Source organism: Rhinolophus sinicus, chromosome 16, assembly GCF_057876585.1.
Source record: "Rhinolophus sinicus isolate RSI-liver-muscle chromosome 16, RSI-T2T, whole genome shotgun sequence".
Classification (NCBI taxonomy): Eukaryota; Metazoa; Chordata; class Mammalia; order Chiroptera; family Rhinolophidae; genus Rhinolophus; species Rhinolophus sinicus.
The window spans coordinates 95,905,912-95,927,863 of record NC_142516.1 but is presented as its reverse complement, the minus strand read 5'-3'; the positions used below and the strand labels follow the sequence as shown (position 1 = coordinate 95,927,863).

General features: G+C 40.7%; 1 protein-coding gene across 2 annotated transcripts in view; it reads right to left on the bottom strand.

Moving 5' to 3' along the window:
• MIPEP (mitochondrial intermediate peptidase) overlaps positions 1 to 21,952 on the bottom strand; it is a 176,639-nt gene that overhangs the window by 116,247 nt on the left and 38,440 nt on the right. For both annotated transcript variants that reach the window (XM_088793507.1, XM_088793508.1), the window contains exons 8-10: positions 21,853 to 21,901; positions 20,306 to 20,366; positions 16,428 to 16,480 (exon numbers count right to left, since the gene is read on the bottom strand). In XM_088793507.1, the coding sequence (XP_088649633.1) occupies positions 16,428 to 16,480; positions 20,306 to 20,366; positions 21,853 to 21,901 (163 nt within the window). The remainder of the gene's footprint in view (positions 1 to 16,427; positions 16,481 to 20,305; positions 20,367 to 21,852; positions 21,902 to 21,952) is intronic.

Here is a 21,952-nt window from a genome sequence, read left to right as displayed (position 1 = left end):
ACAACAGCTAAAACACAGAAGCAACCCAAGTGTACATCTACCATTGACTAGATAAGCAAAATGTGGTGTGTGTGTGTACACACACACACACACACACACACACACACACACACTGAAATAATATTCAGCCTTAAAAAGGAAGGAATTCTGGAATATGCTACAACATGGATGAACCATGAGGACATTATACTAAGTGAAATAAGCCAGTCATAAAAAGACAAATACTACATAATTCCACTCACATGAAGTATTCAGAGTAGTCAAAATCATAAAAACAAAAAGTACAATGGTGGTTTCCAGGGGCAGGAGGGAGGGGAAAACAGAGTTAGTGTTTAATAGGTATAGAGTCTAGATTTACAAGATGAAAAGAGTACGAGGATGGATGGTGGTGATGGCAGCACCACCAGCAATGTGAATGGATTTAATACCACTGAACGGTACATGTAAAAATGATTAAGATGGTAAATTTTGTTATGACTATTTTCGCTCAGTAAAATGAACCTTTATATCTTAAACTTAAACCCTCTCAGATTATAATAGACATGTAACTTATTTGACTATTTTTATAGACAAGAAACATAGTAAAGCTAACATAGCCTATCTATAATCTAAAAATATTTATTGACTCACCTAATGCCCATGACACCCATATATGGTAATCAGGCAAAATCCAGGGAGACAATTTATCTTGCAGGAAAAAAAAATTTAAGTATAGAACATAAGCTTATAAAAGACTTTACATATGACTTTAACTCCGTATATATTAAATAAAATTATTATGAATGTTAAAAGGTAAATGCTATCAATTTGAAACGATTAAGAAAAACTGTATTATAAAGTAGCATAAAATCCTTGTGTTGTTTTTTTGTTTTTTTTTTTTGGTTTGTTTTGTTTTAAAAACTCAAATAATATCCCCTGGCTCACTATTTCCACCATCAGAGGTAACTACAATTAACCATTTTTTCTGTACCCTGATTCTACTTGTGTGAAAAGATTTACATGTGTATTATATATACATATATGTATGTATATGTATAGAAAATGCCTGTAAGCATATACAGAAATACATAAATATATGTATACACATATACAGAGGGTGCCAAAAAAAATGTATACACATTTATTTTTTAAATTATAGGTTATTGGGGTGACAGTTGTTAGTAAAATAACATAGGTTTCAGGTGTACAATTCTGTGTTACATCATCTATGCATCACATTGTGTGTTCACCACCCAGAGTCAGTTCTCCTTCCATCACCATATATTTGATCCCCTTTACCCTCATCTACCACTCCCCTCCCCCCTTACCCTCTGGTAACCACTAAACTATTGTCTATGTCTATGAGGGTTTGTTTTTTCGTTTTTTAGTTTAAGCTATCCTATTTTCAAGCATTTTTTTTTCCTTTTTATTTTTTTTTTAGTTTCAGGTATACAAAACAATGTAATAGTTAGACATTTCACCCCCCACAAAGTGATAACCCCCCTGCCCCAACCTATTGCCCCTCTGACATTGTACATATCTATTACAATTCCACTGACTCTATTCCCATGATGAACTCCATATCCCGTGACTATACATGTGTATTAAATTATAGTTGACATACAACATCATGTGTCTATGAGTTTTTGTTTCTTCATTTATTTGTCTTGTTCCTTTGTTGTTTCCAGTTTTATATACCACAAATCAGTGAAATCATATGGTTCTCGACTTTTTCTGTCTGACTTATTTCGCTTAACATAATAATCTCACGACCCATCCATGTTGTCGCGGATGACATTATTTCATCTTATGGCAGAATAGTATTCCATTGTGTATATATACCACAACTTCTTTATCCATATACCACAACTTCTTTATCCATTCATCTATCAAAGGACATTTTGGTTGTTTCCATGTCTTGGCCACCGTAAATAAAGCTGCAAAAAACATTGGAGCACACGTGTCTTTATGGATAAATGTTTTCAGATTTTTTGGTAGATACCCAGGAGAGGGATTGCTGGGTCATATGGGAATTCTATTCTTAATTTTTGAGGAACCTCCACACTGCCTTCCATAGCGGCTGCACCAGTCTGCATTCCCACCAACAATGTATGAGGGTTCCTTTTTCTCCACAGCCTCTCCAACATTTGTTATTATTTGTCTTGCTGATGACAGCCATTCTAACTGGTATGTATACACACTTTAAGAAAGGAAAAAAACTGGATTAAAGTTGTAATATTCAATATATACCAATAACAAAAGATGAATACAAGTCATGTGTATACATTTTTTGGCACCCCCGGTATATACACATATGTACACATAGATATTATATGTGTAATGTTATATATATACATATATAAATATATATATAAAAATATATATGTATATATAAAATGTATCTTTACACAAATAGAATCATACCATTCATACTATACTGCAATTTACTTTTATTAACAAAATTATTATTTGAAATACTGTCTATTTGGGTACATAAAGCTCCTTCCCATTCTGTCTCATGAAAGTAGTCATCTACGACAAGCATCTCCATAACTTCTTAAGGCGTCTCCCACCCTGGTGTGTGTGGGCAGAAGAGGCAAGGCCAGTGAGAGCCTGCACCTTTAGTGGGAGTATCCTAGAGTGACATTATTTGGAACTGCCTGTACGTGGTGATAATAAAAGGTGAGGTTTTTATTGATTTGAACTTCTCTCCAGAAGCACCTAGAGAAAAAAAAAAAAAAAGCTGTCTTAATTTTTATGCCTATCAACTAGGTATGAAAGTGCCTAGTGTCCTCGCTCTTACCAATGTAATTCTGTTCTATTTTTGTAATGCTTCCTTTCCTTTCTTTCTTTGCCTATGTGGGCTGCATTTTCTTTTTCTTTCTGGTAATTTGGAGTGTTAATAGTCTGTTTTAGTCCCTCTGGTGGTTATCTCTATCACCTTCTGAAATAATTAACCCTCTCGTTACTGATTTATCAATCTTAGATAATAGCTATTGATTCCCACTCTGACATCATCCCATTTTCTACTTCACCCTCCTGATCTGTTCCACTGTTATACAGAGATGTAGGTGTGTTGATAGTCTTTTTGTCAATTTTACTAGGTGCTTGGAAGGAGCACAGAGCTAAAGGCCTTTATTGTGTCACCATTTACTGGATATGCTGTGGAGGCACGCAACATGGGAACAGCAGCCATTAGTAGCTAGAAAGAGGAGAGAAATAAAGAAATGCTATGCTTTAGAAAGACTATTCTGGCAGTGGTAAACAGGACACAGTCTAGAATGCAAAGATTTGTTATTATAACAAGATTCAATATTGCAAATATGTTCATTTCCCCTAAATTTCACCTACAAAATGAAAACTTATCCCTAAGTTCCAATGATGATAGCAGCAACTACCATTCAGTGAGTGCTCACTATGACACTGGGTTAAGTCCTTTATATGTATCTCATTTGATAGCAAAAACAACCCTACAAGGCAATAGTGTTACCCCAAGTTACCAATAAGAAAACAAAGGTTTACATGAAGATAAGCAATCTCCCCAAAGTTACAAGTAGTAAGTATTAGGTTGGTGCAAAAGTCATTGTGGTTTTTGCAATTATTTTTAACCTTTTAAACCACAATTACTTTTGCAACAACCTAATAGAAGAGCTGAGATTTTCTTTTTAATTGGATGATAATACTGTTTCCCTGAAAATAAGACCTAGCCGGACAATCAGCTCTAATGCGTCTTTTGGAGCAAAAATTAATATAAGACCCGGTCTTATATAATATGAGACCGGGTCTTGCATTGTAGAAAAATAAGACCAGGTGTTACACTAATTTTTGCTCCAAAAGATGCATTAGAGCTGATTGTCCAGCTAGGTCTTACGTTCGGGGAAACACGGTATTTGCTTGGGGCTTTATAATTTGCAAAGCACTTTCACATCAAGAATCTTTCATGTTCCTTACATAATTCTGTGACAAAAGTGGAACAAGGATTATTACTTAATTTTATTTGAGGAAACTGAGGCTCAAAGAGATTTGTTACAGTGCAGTCAAGGAGAAAGAGCCCTGTGTTTGAAGTGAAAATCCTGGCTCTCTCTTACTGCTTCGGTGCTTTGAACAAGTTACTTGGCCTGCTGGGGCCTCAATTTCCTCACCAGGAAAATGGGGATTGTGGGGACAGAGCCCCGGAAAGTGGTTTACAGGCTCTCGGCCTCACGTGGAGGGGTGATGGGTCAGGTAGTGGATGGCTGTCGGCTGTGGCTGATTGGCCGTCGGCTGTGGCCGGTTAGCTGATTGGCCGCTGGTATAACTGCTGCGGCTACGGAGGAGAGCCGAGGAGCCGAGGAGCCGAAGAGAGCGGAAGAGAGTAGAGGAACAGAGTCGAGGAGAGTGGAGGAGAGTCGTCGGTCGGTTGGCGGAAAGGCTGATGGCAGGTCGCATGTACCGTGGGCCCAGCCTCCAGTGAGACCATAGTGGTATGACTCCCCTACCTATGGCTCCGGGGGTGTTCCTTTTTGGCCTCACTGTATCCTGCGTTCTTGTGTGGGGAGCGGGAGCAGAGATCCCGCAGGCCGCCCCCCCCCCAAAAAAAAAAATGGCGCAGCGAGCAGGGTCTCCCGCACAACAAATGGCACAATGAGCAGGGTATGGTGCCAGATGAAACTCTCCGGAATATACTGGAGCAGTTTACACGTATACAAGCTCGGCTTCATAAGCGGAGTATGGTGCTGGCCAAAACCTACGAAAGCATGGTGGAGCGGTTTGTGCGTGTGAGAGCCCAGCTTCGGGAGGCCCATGAGGAGCGACACCGGGAACGGGAGGCGCGGTCTGCCTGGGAGACTCGAGCCTCCAGATGGCACACCTCCCTCTTGGCCATGGACGGCACTGCCTTCATTTTGGTAATCTGCTGCGGCCTTAAGTTCCGAGGGTTGTGGACAGCTTACACCGAGGCCTCCACCCACTCAGACACCTGGCACGGTGAGCAAGATTCCGACCAGGTAGGAATGGCGTCTGACTCTGGGCAGGAGGACGTGTGGCCCCCACACAGTATATGGTGTTCGGTGGCCACTGTTCTCAGGAGTTGGACCCCCAAGGAGGGGTGGGAGGACATGGACAGCTCTCCGGCCAGCGTGGAGAGGGCCCTGCAGGCTCTGGCTGAGCGGTTGCCGGAGGAGGAGAAGGCTACAGCCGGCCGCGTGGGCTGGATGTTCCTCACGGCCTTGAGTCTCAACTCAGAAAATGCGCTTAATGAAGTGGCCCGGGTGCCGGACCAGGTGTCCCGGTTGGAAGCGCTGGAAGCCCGGGTCCGCCTGTTAGAACAGGGGCCCCAAGGTGGAGACTCTGAGGCAGAGGAAGCAAGTGGAGACAATGTAGCTCCCAACCCCCAAGCCCGTCCAATCTTGAAGCAAAGGGTAAAACGTGAGCAACCTTTGGGCCCCGGGGGCGTTGCTGCCGGCAACCCAGCTGTGACTGAGTTCACAACCTACACTCCATACACTCCCACTGAGTTGCAGGAGCTGGGGACGGGTACAGACAGCGCCCTGGAGAGCCAGTATCAGCTTGGCTATTACGTTTATGGGATGAGGGAGCAGACAGCATTCTCTGCTCCCCAGGCGAGATGGAAAAGCTAGCCTTCGTGACAGTGCATCCGTCCCTGCGACAAAGGTTACAAAACTGCCATAGGTTGGCCAACAACCAAAGCAGCCATTCTCTAATGGCGTGGCTCACAGCTGCGGTACGCACCATATGGGAACAGGCTGGCGAACTGCCAGACACTGTGAGTCAATGGCAGTCATATACAGAACTTACGCAAATAATCCGTGAAATGGGTATGAGACATGCTATTTTTAACCTCAACATGCAGGGCCCAGATGACAAGCTTTTTACTGCCAGCATGAGAGATCTGGTTTTGGACACTGCACCTGCGAGTGCTTTTGGATCCTTGGTTGTTATTGTTACACCGTATGTAGGGCGACAGATCAATGAAGTTACAACTGCCATGGCCACCCTAGGGGATGTTGAAAGCCGCAGGCGAAGGAAGTTAAGACAGGAGGTCCGCACAGTTGAGACCTGGAAGCCCAAACCAAAGGTAAAGGGGCGAGGTCGCGGGCCTCAGAGAGTAACACGCGCACAGATGTGGCGTGATCTCGTGATCTCATGGCAGCAGGGGTTGATAGGAAGAAAATAGACCAACAACCCAATGCACTCCTGCTTGAACTTTGGAAACAGGTGCGTCCAGAACAATTCCGGAGAAGCATAAAGGAGGAGTCTGGGAAAGCACGACCCATGTCCCTCCAGGACTTCATGCAGCCGCTTGAGACCGACTCCTTTCAGCTTGATTAGGGGTGGGGCCAAGGTACCCGGTCAGAGGGGACAAGCAGGGACCGGAGGCCCCATGTGGAACTGTCCATACATTGGTCCCCTTCGAATGTACAGAGGGTTTTGGGTCTAGTTGACACTGGCGCCGACTGCAGTCTCGTTTATGGGAACCCAGAACTGTTCCCTGGACCAGCAATCTGCATTGATGGCTACGGGGGAAAGACTGTGACTGTGAAAGCCGTTTCCTTACCACTGGGTATAGGAAGACTTCCTCCTCGTACCTACAAGGTTTATGTCTCCCCCGTTCCGGAGTATATTCTAGGGGTGGACGTGCTACATGGCCTCAGCTTACAGACGTCGGTAGGAGAGTTCCGTCTCCGGATAAGGGTGGTGAAAGCGGTGACACGCGGGCATGCTCACCACCCTCCTCAAGCATTGCCACAGCCCTGGCGCGTGGTTACAGTGCGACAGTATCGCCTGCCAGGAGGACAGGAGGAGATCAGTCGTACAATATTGGAATTGGAGAAGGCACATATTGTGAGGCCAACGCACAGTCCCTTTAACTCCCCAGTATGGCCTGTCAAGAAGCCAGATGGGACCTGGCGAATGACTGTGGACTATAGGGAGTTAAATAAGGTGACGCCACCCCTGCACGCTGCAGTGCCTTCAATTCATGATTTAATGGATCATCTGACTGTCCACCTGGGGACATATCACTATGTAATGGACTTGGCCCTGGCAGGTCAAAAGCCCCCACTGTCGATGGTTGGGGCTGATAGCCCCACGGGGGGCCGGTTTGACTCATGATTTGCAAGTGACACCAGGGGTGGTGGCTGAGTGGCCACCGCAAGTGACTGTAGTATACAGAGGTCCCGATACTGGGATGATTTTGCGAGGAAACTATGTGCTCTCACTATGGTCTATTATGGGGTCCCCTGTTCTGTTACATGTTGAAACTATGCAAGGGACCCCAAGCACTGCCATAAAGGTCTGGTACCACAAACCGGGAAAGGTGCCAGTGGCAGCGACCCTCCTTTCCCAGGACAAAAAGCTAGCATGTATCCTCCCAGATGGAAGGGATTTGCCATTGTTGGTTCCTAAGACTGCTGCTTCTTTTCGTCCGTAGGTGTCAGTAGGCTAACACGGCACAGGGACCCTTGCAGAAGACGCTTGCCGCGTAGATTGTGAGGCGAGACCCTGTAGGGGTGGAGTGTGGGGACAGAGCCCCAGAAAGTGGTTTACAGGCTCTCGGCCTCACGCGGAGGGGTTTTGGCTCGGGTAGTGGATGGCCGGCGGCTGTGGCTGATTGGCAGTCGGCTGTGGCTGGTTAGCTGATTGGCCGCTAGTATAACTGCTGCAGCTACGGAGGATTGCCGAGGACTGCCGAGGAGAGTGGAGGAGAGTCGTCAGTCGGTTGGCGGAAAGGCTGACGGCAGGTAGCGCATCCGGTGGGCCCAGCCTCCAGTGAGAACATAGTGGTATGACTCCCCTACCTATGGCTCTGTGGGTGTTCCTTTTTGGCCTCACCATATCCTGCGTTCTTGTGTGGGGAGCGGGAGCAGAGACCCCCGCAGGCCGCCCCGCCCGAAAAATGGCGCAGCGAGCAGGGTCTCCCGCATGACAGGATCATTATTTCCCCCACTCCAGTCATGATCAGATAAATGCATACAAAGAATCTAGCATGGTGCCTGGAGAAAAGCGGGCACTCCATAAATCATAGCGACACTCTGGCAAGAAGTGTGAGTCCACACAGTAAACATTCCAGATCATCTACTATGTGTCTGATCACTCCCCCATGTAGAAAGAGTAAGATGTAACCCTAAAGAATGGGTAATCCAAGTGATAAGGGCATAAGAGCAGTGCCCAAAGGGGTTGGGAACAAAGGTCAGGCTGTGGTTAATTCCCCTGCCAGAAGGGAGAGGAAGAGAATGTAAGGATCGGGGAGAACTACAAAGAGGAGGGGCTATCTGAGGTGGACTTTGAAAGATGAGTTCCCTGGCGAAGGCGGGAGGACATGCTAGAAGATTCTAGAAGAGCAGCAGCAAAGGATCACGGCATCAAAGCCAATATGGCATAAAAGCTCAATCAAACAAAGATCACCTTGTACCTTACTCAGTCACCTCAAAAGCAAGAAAGAGATCACACACACCTGTGTGCCCCTCCACGCCCTCAGTGACTCTGAGAAGTAATGCCCTTCCCGAAGAACAGCCAGAATGGGAAAAGGTCCAGGGAGGCTGCAAGAGGTTCAAAAAGCTGGAAGGTATTGCCAGGCCCTGAGCTCTGGTCTGAGGTGCCCTGAGGAACAGTCCTGCATGACGCGCCAGTCAGAAGGCAGCAGCCAGCCCCACCCTGCCCCCTGCCTTGTATACTCAGCTTATATCTTCAACACGGTGTGAAATAATACACAGGACATTTCAGCAGTCACAGATCACTGAGCTCCACTGCCAACGGCCACCCAACCACAGCTCAGGACGCAGTTGCTCCCCCTGCCCCCACAGAGCTAAAGCACAGGGATGACCTTCACAGGCTGAGCTCCCCATGCAAAAGCTGGGTCTGCAGCCACAGCACCAGACTCTTGAAAGGTTGCCGTGAATACCTGCCTGCAGCTCCTTTCTCCACAACTTTTTTATCTGCATAGATACTACATGTAAGAACTTTCCCTTCTGTCATCTAGAGAACCCAAAACAATAGAAAAGTACTACAGGCAACATGTAAACCTTAGAGTATATCAGAGCCACAGCCCAACATAAACATAGTCACATTTAAGTGTATTTTGAGGATTTACTTTCATTGTTATCCCTTTCATCGCCTCAAACTCTTTTAAAGTTTTACAACAGTTTTACTACATATTTTTTGTAAATACGTTCTACCGATTTGAATCCTGAATAAGAATCCTTTGGGTACTCTTTCTCAGAAAGAAATAGGAAGAAAATTACTGTTATCCACCATCATTGCTAAATGAAGTTTAATAAGTGCTCTGCTTTGTTCTGGTTAAAAATATGCTACAAAATTTCAAAGAACTAAATATATTATAATCAACATGGTAAAATGATATAAATTAGGTCTTTCTTATTAAGAACAACAGAATTTAGCAGTATCTCAAAATCCTCATCAGGAATACTAATTATTATTGAAATAAGTACAGAAATAGTCAATGAAAGATTTTCAAATGAAGAATTCTTCATTTGTTGTAATTTGAGGTTTTTTTTTTTTTTTTTAATCAATGTATCTCTGTGTTTATGAAGCACACTTTATGAGTCAGACTTATATTTCAACCTCAGATGCACCTGGGATTAAGGTAAAGAAAGAACTTGGACACTACTTCCAAAAATCTTGGCATTGAACTTAGTGAAAATATAAAACACAATTAAGTAGTCAATGAATCCAGGTTGAAACTGCAGATAAACATAGGCTTCAGTCTCACCCCAGTGTATTCAATAAGTTAAAGCAAGTGTGAGAGAGAACATTTGCCCCAAATGGCAAATGCTTCCAGGCTCGACACAGAATGCAGACAGCCTGCCAGAGGACATGTGTGGGCTCGGGAAAACGCAGACGTGAGAAAAGCAGTATATGACAACACTTTCAGAGAAACTATTTTTAACTTTATCAAAATAAAATGAGATAGAATGTTTCTGGCATCAGGAATAATTATCTAAGCATGACTTTAATGTGATAGTTGGATGGCATTTTGAAATATTTAGTCTTGAAAGCCAAAGGGAGAGCTACTGTTTTGTCTGGTTAAATAAAGGTAGGGGAGCAATAAAGGAACTGAATGATGCTAGAAACCTGTTTACCTTTCAGGTAATTACATTGTCCTGAAAATAAAGAAGATCTGTTTTCTCTCCAGTTTGTAAAGAATCAGCCATTGCCAGTTTGGTTCTATCTGGACCTCTGCAAGAAAATGCTCTACCCAAACTTTCTGGTAATCAGGGAGTGACTTGCCTAATGGTACAGATCAGCTACACAGTTCACTGAAAATTGTGATTAACATAAATCAAAACTAAAGTTAACAGAGTACAATTTCATCATCAGTCTAAAAAAGTAGGAAAGTGAACCAGCAGGCCTGACCTTATGAAGAAAGGATACAATTACACTGATATGGCACTAGGTGACAGAACCCTTATTACAGAGGCTCGAGCCAAATCTTAGGGTAGCAGTGAGACCTCTACTTGTACCCTCTCATTCAGTCTTCAATTATATCAATACATGAGATTTAATAGCCATATCTGAAACACAACAGTAAGACAGAATAAACAAAAATAATGAGGAGGGGGAAGGGGAAAGGTCTAACATCCAGCTTACAGGAATTCTGAGAATAAAGGAACTAGCAAAATGACAACATAAGAAAGCAACCAGATAAATCCCCAGAAGCTTGGAAATTCTGTAGAATAGCCAGTTCTCTTCAACAAGTTGAAAAAATTAAAAAGGTGGCAATTTGGGTACGGGCATGAGGTACATGGAGAGGCTCAGGTGACAGAAACAACAAATGAAATGTGCAGGCCTTGTTCAGATTCTGGTTCCAACAAGCCAACTGGGAAAAACAAGATTTGATACTATCAAGGAAATATGAATATAGACTGGGTATTAGATGATCCAGCACACAGCTGTGAACTTCATTAGGGAATAACGGTACTGAATTTATGCAAGAAAATATCCATAATTTTTAGAGATACATAATAAATATGTAAGAATGAGATGACATGAGATCTAAGATGTACTTTAAAATATTTTAGTAATAAGAAGGAAGAAAAAAGGAAAAAAGGGAAAGGAAAAAGATGAAGGAAATATGGTAAAATCTTGGTAATTGTTCAATCTGGGAGATGAATGTATGCGGGTTACTTATATTCTTTCTATCTCTGTCTATTTTGAAAGTTTTCATAATAAAGGTTAATTTTTTTTTTAAATTGAAAGTACCCTGCTCACTACTCATATACTAACAAATAAAGTATACGAGTACAATTTCACATATCAAACTGAAGGCTTTATGCTCTTGAAATGCCACCATACCATTCTTCTGTGAGAGTCCAATGTTTCCTAAATAGTTTAAAACACAAAACATTCCTATTTCGTTACGTGAATGCTCTTGAGATTTTGACTATATACCTTAGCAAGGAACAGACAACACTGAATTCTACTTGCCAATGATAGCTTTATACAGGAGCACCAAAATAAATAATGATTCACTGAAACTCATTATTGGCAGAAAAGAAATAAAGTCCTCAAGCATTAAAAACAAAAGCCACATGCTGAAAGGATACACAACTTTAAAGTGGTTACCTCGGGGGACAGGGGCAGAGAGAACTGCTATGAACAGGGACAGGGTGAGATCAAATGTCTCAATATGAATACTTTCTAATCTGGTTTTGATTTTTTGAACCATGTGAATGTACTGCCTATTCAAAAATAAAATTTAATTTTAAATAAAATCATTTCAATATACTTTTTATAATTTAAAGAATTACTTTTAGTCTTCCACGAAGAATCTACCACTAAAACTTGAAAAAGAAAAAAATTAGCTGCTCTGTAAGATTTACTACCATCAGTCATTTACGCAACTATTTTCAAGGATCAACCTTTGGCACATTAATTTCTTGTCTGACTTGTCTTACTTCTAATAGGTTCTTTCTTTTCTTTAGGCAGACATTTAAGAAACTTGAAATAAATCTGAAATATTTATCATAAAAGAAAAAAAAAGTCCCTGGGGTTAACTTGAAGAAAACCTCAAATCAAGGAAAGCCCCTTCTACTTTTGATTTCATGTCAAACCACACAATTAAGTGTTTACTTGAAAGTGGAGGAATTTAACAAGGATTTAGAAATCTTCACAGTGTTCCACTATTCTAATCTCAAACCCAAACTATTTTCCCTTTCTTTTCTGATCCATTACCTGTGCTTCTCGGCCTACTTATGTCAATCAAGATTACCGAAATCTTAAAGCAAACTCAATCATTTGCCTTTTAAGCTACTTAAAACAGATGTTTAAAACACCCAATTCTTACAATCCCATCTGAAGCATTTCTGCATCCCTTTTTCTGGTTCTTTTACTGAGCTAATAGCAAAATAAAAGAACTTGTATTGAAACTTTAATTAAATACACTAAATCCCCTGGTGGATATTACGTAGGTTACACTGTGTTCCTGGAATAGTTAGTGATTTCTCACTCAAAGAACCAACAAGCCTGGTAGGTACCTCTGTCAACCAATACACATTACAAAGATCTCCAGAGGGTCACACTGCTTTCAACAAAGTTGAGCGATGAAAAATGTCCTTCACTAAAATATGATATTCTCTTTACAAAAATATGTCACTAGATTTGCTTTGAATAAGAATTTCCAATTACTGGTTTAGGCACAGGCTTGAACAATGGTTATCAACTGTGAACCCCAAGAAGGAATAAACCTGCTAAAAAGGTTTACTCGGTTTACTCCTTGTGGTTAACTCGGCCCAAATTCAAAATCAGAGTCTAGCAGCCATTGTTTACTGGGATCCTCTCATGCACACTGCATATTAGGGGAAAAGCACAAACTGAGCTGCCAAGCCTCCTATACTTCACTCCTGCCGACTGAGCCAAAACTTACAAAGGAGTTCCTGGAATCATATTCTGACCAATGGGCTAAGACCTGCCCCATGTCGAAGCTATATCTTCATTTGCATCTTTATCGACCAATCAGAGTGGCTCCATACTGATCAATCAAGATGCATGATTCCAACCAATCAGGAAAGTGCTATTTGATTCCTCATCTGGATTCCTCATTTGCATAAAAAATGGACCAGTCAGGGATTAGGGCAGGTACTTTATATAAGCAGACCGCCCCTTAGTCTCCAGGGAGCACACTTTCAGTGTCCTCCAGAGGCTGTGTTTCCCAGGTTTGCAAACTGTTCACCTCAGTAAAGATTCTTTTACTGCAACCCAGATTGGGGACTGCTGTTGACATTGGATTGTGGCAGCAACCTTTTCTTGGCACACCAATATGTATTTACTGAGAGCCCAGACTGTATATTCCACGTTAAACTGCTAACAGACAAACTTTGTTCTTAAGAGCTTTAAGATATGATTGAAAAGACACATTTAATAAAATGACACAAAGAACACATAATTAGAAGGTCAACTGTGTAGCACGTAGGCTGCGAGCATGGTGGAAGCAGGAGCTGCACAGGCTAGTGCAGACCTGGAGGCATCGTGCACTTGGCAAAATTTCATAGGTAAAGACAGAAAAGAAGGCAAAGGGAACCTGACTGGCCACCAGACACAGGCTCTTCTGAGACAGAAAGGGACCTGGCTGGGGGTCAGAGAGTTTAGTGCAGCTTAGGTAAATTGTGGAGGAAGAGGAGTGGTGGGAGAGAACCAGTAGGGCAGGCTATACCCAACAAATAACGGGGTGTGTATGTATTTATTGTTAAAGAAGAGTGGGTTGTGATGCTAGCAGATCCTAGAAGGCCTTGACTGACAACTCCAATTTTCTTTTGAAGGCAGTAGTGATCCCTCAACCTTGAAAAGGGAAGGGACCAGAAGTGAGTTGCCTTGCCAGCCAGTTGCAGGGTACCTCCACTCCGGACAGAGTGATGCTGGAAAACACTGGCAAGAGGGACTTCCCTGACTCAGTACCCTTTATCTATCATCAAAATCTTTTCTGATGAGCATTCTACAATTAATCTGATAACATTCATTACATTTTAGACAAGTGTTTTCTTATAGAAGCTTTAAGGAAGAACTGACCCCTCCTTCAAAAGATTTTTGGGAACACTTAAAAAAAGCATCTCTTAGAGTGGACCATTCTCTAACAGAATGTCCACAGGTGGCCAATTCCATATAATAATGTTGTTTCAGTACTAATAACACAAACATTATTTCATTTAATCCTGACCTGTGAGGTAGGAACTACGGTAACCACATTTTATAGATAACTTTGCCAAGAGACGTGGAGGATAAGTAACTTTCCAAAGATCGTGTGTTGCTCATTTAGTGGTAGAGCCAGGACTTGCCTAGGTCCCTCCAACTTCAGGGAACTTGCTCCTGGCCCCACTGCCTCGTTGCCTCACAGGCTCCCATTCTTTCCAGTGGCTGATTTGGACAGTAAGACCCCATCTCTGTGGCTGGTGTAGAGGGGTGAGAACTCTCAACTTATTTGGGGGCTCAGGTACGTCTAAGAACTGACACCACAGTCAGTCAGCCACATAAAGACTTTTAAATGTTGTATTTCTGGTAGAAATGCAGAAGAGGGGGTCACTACCCTTTATTCAATAGCTTTTAAGATCACAATCAAACCTTTGAGGGATCTCATACCCCTAAGTAATACATATACTTTCAATTCCAATTGATTAGCTCTTTCCAAATACTCAAATATTCATATGTAACTTCCACAGAACCACCATTTGGGAAGGCTATATTTACAGAGTACAGTTAAATGACAAAAATCTCACTTAAATTTAAGGCTAAGCCATTAATTAAAACAATAAGGGGCATGGGGACATGATATGGATGGAGAAATACCACATAAAAATCACAGTAGCAAAAAATTAGAAAGAAATACATCTAACATATTACTTTCCAATGTCAAAAATCAAAGAAAATACTTTATATACATATGGAAAGCATTAATAAAAAAAATTTAGTATTCCTTTATGTTACATCTTAACAGGTCAATCAACCAAGCCAAATCTTTCTCTGAAAAAGCTTTAAAAGAGAAATTATATTTTTTATGCAACGATAGGGAGCAGGGTCTGCAGTTTTGCAGCCATAAAACACATTTGTGAAACAATATCTTATGTTAAGCTATAATATATTCTAAGTACTCACTGTGATTTTATCATAATTAAATTATAACAGATTTTAAATGACAGTTTATTTGCTTTCAGAGAGAAGATGACTGATACTGAATTTGGGATACGTGTATTAAAAATAGTAGTTGATGAAGTATCATTATCTGGTTATGAGACAATTATGCTTTGTAAGTAAGATTGGTTTGGGGAACAGAGATGTAATGGAGAAGCCAAAGAGGGGGGAAATAAATAAAAATTAAGTGGGTAAGCTTTTCAACACTGTTAAAGTACCTCCTCCTGCTGGTACAAAAAAGAACAAATAAAGTTATTGCTTTCTGTTTTATGACAAATGCCAAAAAAAATCATTAAAATAAACAAAGCCTAATTTTAGTGAGGTACTTACTACTTGATGCTTGAATAACACATAGTAACAAAAAGGCTTTAAAATTTAATACCAATCAAATAAATATATTATCATGATATATGCCAACATGCCTTAATGAAGTAAAAGGCACAAAACTTTTGTTTTCTTCCATTACTTAAATCGATCTTAACTCTCTTAAACTGCATAAAACGAACGATAAGAGAAAAATGTTAATGACTGTTTGGAGGGTAAGATTAAGATTTTTTTTTAAATTCATATTGTGCATATAAAGTTACTTGGGACATCAACATAAACAAGGTGGTCACTGTGAACAGGCCTCCATATTTCTTGGGTTTACATGTAAAAGGAAAAGTGACAGAAATAGGGAATTTTTAGGGGGGGGGAAATGTACTAATTTACCACAATATAATTACACAGGTGAATGTAGAAGCCAGAGGAGTAGTTCGATCAACTTAAGTTTCCTAAGTCTTGATTTCATTAATATCCTTCCAGATGTGCCAATAACGTGCTGACAATATGTTGAAATAAAAATGAGGAAACATAAGAAAATCACACAGCGTCATGCCAAGTACTACGTTATTTCTTCATTACCCTCAACCAGAAACAAGGGTTCTAGCAAAGTCCCAGACCCCAACGTGTTCAGTCTAGTAAGAGAACCTGGAAGGCACACACAGGAAGAGGCAGAGAGGGGCCGGACGGTAGACACCACGGGGAGACAGGTAAGAGTCTTAGACAGGAAATGACAAAAGCCACAGAATAGGCTGATGGGGGAGGGGTCGAGCGCTGTACTGTGACTGAGAGCATAGCTTTGTGATCCAGATTTTAAAATACGTGGGCAGATGCTGACCAAGCCAGCACAGAGCCTGAATCTGAGAAGGTAGGTTGGTAACGTGAGCAACTGAGTGAGGAGTGTAGTTGCATAATTAATGTGCAATGTGCTCAATAAATATTGTTGTCTTTCTTTCTGCTCATAGATAAGTATCTTTCAAAAAACTTACCGCTCTGCACGAATCACACCACTGTAGTAAGGGGGATCCCAAGGCATTAATTCCTACAATGGAAAAATTTACTGTTATGAAAGCTATTGACTATTTCACAATTTTTATCAATAATTTAGCTATCTTTAAAAATGTAAACCTATTATTATATCAGCAAAGCTTTATAAAAACGCTAAAAATTCATGACTTGGCAAGAAATACCTGCCTCTTTATTTTGACTTCTCTGTAATCAATGAGTAGAAAGGTATAGTAAATATGGCATAATCTCAGAATTCGGGGTAACAAAAAAAGGTAAACAAATATGATCCTGAAATGTAAACTAATAAAAGTCAACATTAATAGATTACATTAGCCATGCTGAAATTTCCCCCAAAATGTAGCCCATGTATGAATCTATAAAACACATTGCAAGTGAGATTAGGGTACTAAAGGTAAAATTAGGATTCTTTCTAAATCTAAGAAAGAAGCTTAGGGTGGATCCCAAAACCAAAATCAACAATTTAAAATGTAACTAAAGTATAATTAACTCTAGTCTTGGCAAAGAAAATATGTCACAAAGAAATATTGTAATAATAGTTGTTTTTGACAACTGGTACAAAATGCTGAAAGAAAAGAACGGTTGAAAACCTGAAGGACCACCCTCCCCACAAACTGTCCAGGTGACAGAAAGAGGGGTTAAGACACCAGGCTGTGAAGTCAGACTGCCTGGGTTCAAGCCTTCAATCCACACCAGTTGGACAACTTAGAAAGGTTATTGCTGCCCATGGATGCTTTCCTGTTTTCCTTCCCTGTGACCTGGTGTCGCCCCACCTCCTGCTGCTCTCCCCCTCCCTCACTGCACTCTGGCCACATGGGCTGTCTCACTGTTCCTTGATCACACTGGGCATGCTCCTGCCTCAGGCCTCTGTACTTGCTGTTCCTTCTGCTTCGACTGCCCTTCCCTGTGCCGTCTCCATGGCGTGCTCCCTCACTTCTTCCAAGTCTCTGCTCCAGGGTCCTCTTACTGACCACTCCATGTAAAATAGCAACCTCCATCCCCTTTTCTCTGCATTATTTTTCCTAGAGCCCTTCTCACCACATAATACAGAACATACTAATTTTTTTCATGTGTTTACTCTGTTTTCTTCCCCTGGAATGTAAGCTTCATGAGGGCAGGGACTTTGTTTGCATTTGTTCCTACTATATCCTGGTGGCGCTCTGAACACTGCCTGATACTCAGCAGTCACCCAACAGTTATTTACTGAATGAATCAACAGCACCTCCCAAACAGGATTGCTTAATGCACTTAAACTATTAAATAGGACACCTGGCATTGATAAGCGCTCGTAAATGTTGGCTTCTATCCTTATTGCCACCATCCTTCAAAATTTCAGTTTAGGCATTATCTTCTTGAAATTTCAGTTTGGACGTTATTCCATGGTCATATTTCTACACCAATATAAGATACGTGTAGGTTTATTTTCTTTCTCCCCATGAGTTCCTGAAGGTCAGGGACAGCATGCCTGGGACTCTAGCCCAAGTGTTCAGTTCCTGGCACAGATTTCCTCCCACAGATGATCATTTACTATCTGCCAGATGCCAGACAGCGTGTAGGCTTTAATGATACAAAAACAAATCAGACATGATCCTTGCACCATGAAGCCAATGATGGTCCAGGCAGTAGAAAGACAAGTGACTCAGCAACCATGGAGCATTGAAACAAATGGTACATCCTGTCTGTGATGTTGTACCATGTGAAACAGAGCCCAGGAGAAGGGTATTTAAATCACGGCAGAAGGTCAGGAAATGTTTCGAGGAGACAAAGACTAACTTGAGTTTTGAAGAACCGGAGTACTTAATCCAGATGAGAAAGGGGAAAGTCATTCCTAGGTATGATGCTTGTGAATTATTAAAGCTACTTACCATAGTTGCTGACACATAAATCAGTTAGAATTAAAAAATAAAAGAAAGGAAAGCAATGGAAGCAAAGCTAACATAAATGAAAAAGCATATGAACATCACACAGGTATCAGTAGGGCGTAAAGGACACTCACTAACTTGGCCAATAGGGGCAGCAGAAGATAAGGCTAGAAAAGCAGGTAAGAGGCAAAATCATGAAGGGCTTGGCAGGAAAAAGTAAGAAACAGGAAGGTAAATCCTAGAATTACAGGAAGTGACTGAAAAATTTAAATAAGAGAGTCACCTGATCAGATCGCTATTCAGAAAAATCCCTCTGGTGGTAATTCATTCATTCATTCATTCACTTGTTCATATTTCAAATAAGTGCTGAGTACCTATTCTGTGTCTAACACCCAGCTGGGCACATTGCTGGGCAGTGAGAATCCAGGATGGCTTTGAGGGGAGCCAGAACAAAAGGCTAGAAAACCATTTAGCAACTACCGTAATCTGGGAGAGAAGCAATAATGACCTCAACCAGGGCTGTAGCAATGAGCATGGAGGGGAGGGAATGCGGAGATCTCAGAAAGGAGAATCCATGGACTTGATCACTGCTTATAAGGGGGGAGGGGTGGGGAGAAATCACCTGAAGGGCTTGATGAAACACAGACTCAAGAGTCAGTGGGCCTCATATGGTGCTAGAGAATTTGTATTTCTAACAAGTTGCCTGGTGATGCTTCTGCTTCTGATCCAGAGAACACACTTTGAGAACCACTGGTCGAGAGTAAGCCCAGGTTCTGGCACCTGTAACGGTGAACTGAGAGGTACGTACCATTCACCAAAACAGGGACTTTATGATGAGATTGGCCATTTCACAAATGCCTGCCGAATACCCTGCATCAACAGCCATATAAAACTGTCTAGGGTGGACAGGTCAAGCCATATTAGCTTCCAGTGAACTAGCTTTGGCAACACATTCTTTTTTCTCTTTCTATGTTTATCAAAGTAAATTCTGACCATTATCTAGCTTCCTAAGCAGACTTACCAAGCCAAAGAACTGACATGCTACTCTAGAAATGATCAATCCATTTCTTAGTGGTTGAACCTGGGAAGAATGGCATAGACCACCCCAGCAATCCTGTGGCACCCTCAGACCACATGGGAATCAGTGTCCTAATACCTGGAATCCCATCACTCTCCAGGGCACCCAATCACTTGGCCAGCATTCGGGCCATTAGGACACATCAGTCTGTCCTGTAAGAACATGTAGTCATTTGATCTTGTGTTTGAACATAACACTTAAGTATTCTGAGGATGGGTATACTTTGTCAGTCATATCAACCTATTTAACTGAGTTCCATAAATCAGCAAACCAATGAGTAAACTGCAAACTTAACACTGATGGTTAAAACTGTCACCTGTTAGATCAAGCCTACACTGAGCCTCCTTAAATAAAGGCTGCTTCAAACTGAGAAGCCAACTTTCTACAGAACGGAAGCAGCCTTTGTATAAGTATATATTAATACATCATGTGTGTATAAATGTGTATAATATGTGTATAAATGTGAATATACGTGTGTGTGCGCATATGCTTGCATGCACACATACGCGTATATATTATGTCAACTAATCAACAAAAATATACTGGATTTCCTGGAAACATCAGCCTCAGACATCTGGATCCAATATCTTTTTTTTTTTAATTAAAGTTTATTGGGGTGATAATTGTTAGTAAAGTTACATAGATTTCAGGTGTACAATTCTGTAATACATCATCTATAAACCCCATTGTGTGTTCACCACCCAGAGTCAGTTCTCCTTTCATCACCATATATTTGATTGGATCCAATATCTCAATGCCTTTATTCATGAAAACCAATAATCAGAAACAAGAAAACATACACTTTCAGCATATCACTAGAAAGTTCTAGAGTCAAAAGATAATGACCTTAGCTGATAGACTGTTTATATTATAATAAAAATATTCCAACATAGCCACTTACAGAATTTTGAGGATTTAGTTTCATTTTCATCCCTCGTATCATCTCAAAATCTTTTATCGTTCTGTAAAACAGATTTGTTACTAATTATTAGGGCAAAATGTTTATCATTATAAAAGAACTAGTTTGCGTACGTCACTTCCTAATATTCATGATAAAACTAGAAGTAATTTGTAGTACAAATATAAACAAGTATTAACCTCAATTTTACATGTGTTAGAAGAGAAAGCAATATATACATCAGTAAATGACTGCAATTTCTACCTTAAAAAGCATCTTGGCAGATATGTGTCTTGAAAGCACTAAAGCTTGGAAAAATTAGCAATGTTATAGGAACATACAAAGTATTAATCTGCAAACTTTAAATCACTATTTTTTGTTATATCTTAAAAAGGTAAGAAACTAACAAATTATTTTCTATAAAAAAATTAACATAGATTACATATTAAAGATTACTATTCATAATTTTTCCCTTACAGAAAAATACTATCTGGGCAATAATCAAATGCATGCTTAATGTCTGTGGAATGTGAAGTTTCTGTTAGAATTAATTCCTATATGTGACTGTAAAAATATGAAGATGTTAGCTCAAAATATAATCTAACCTACACACAAGTGGAGGTTGAATACTAAAATTAACCAACAAAGCAAAGTAAAATAAATTCTCACATAACTGCATAAATAATGCTTCCACTTCATTATATCAAAGCCACAGTGGCACACTAGATTAAAAGAAAAGTTTAGGATTTATAAATCCAAATTAGAGAGGATTGGGTTCTAAGGCATGAGTTTATAATAGAAAATGGAAATTTAAGCTAAAATTTAACACGTTGGTGTAGAGAGGCAAATGAAATTTTAGACAGCCTTATAAGAAAGAAATGCAGGAACATGACCTTCTTTTACAAAGCATGACATGCCTCTTCCTGGAATCCTAGGTATCTGATGCCTATTGGGCACTGCCCTTCACGAAAGCACTAGAAGAGCGCTGGTGAAGGACGAGTGACATGATCAAAGAGACAGGGCAGTGGAGAGGAGGGTAAGCAAGAATAGAACAAAGGGATACACAGCAGAAAGTAAAACACTCAGCTTGAAATTACAAACGGTGAATCAGAGCATTCTTAAAATACACAAAATCAAAACACAGATCAATTTGCCACATCCGTGGGAGGCCAATATTTAGGCCAAAAGACGAAAAACACAATTTCCTGAACTTGACATAAAATTGATGGTACAAGCTGAAATACATAGTTTCAAAAAGGTTCGGAAAAAATTTTAAATCACACAGCAATGATGGCTCCTAAAGACAAATAACTAAACAGAGGGGATGGCCTAAGTTTTTAAGATTGTCACTTCAGGAAGACAACTATGTGCTTTCACAGTGTACCTCATAGTTCACTTAATCTCTTGCTGAAGAGTCCACAGATCCTACCCGATATTCCCACACTTATATTCTTAACAGGTCCTTTCCTAATTTTTCATACATCAAATCTTAAAAAAAAAAAAAAAAAAAAAAAAAGACATATATTCTAAAGAGTAGAATAAAAACTAACCTTTCCGAAAGTTTGTGAGATAGTTTTTCAAGGAACTCCATGACAGTCTCTAAAAATGAAATCCAAAAGAAAATACCTTTAACTATGTAAAATAAAATGA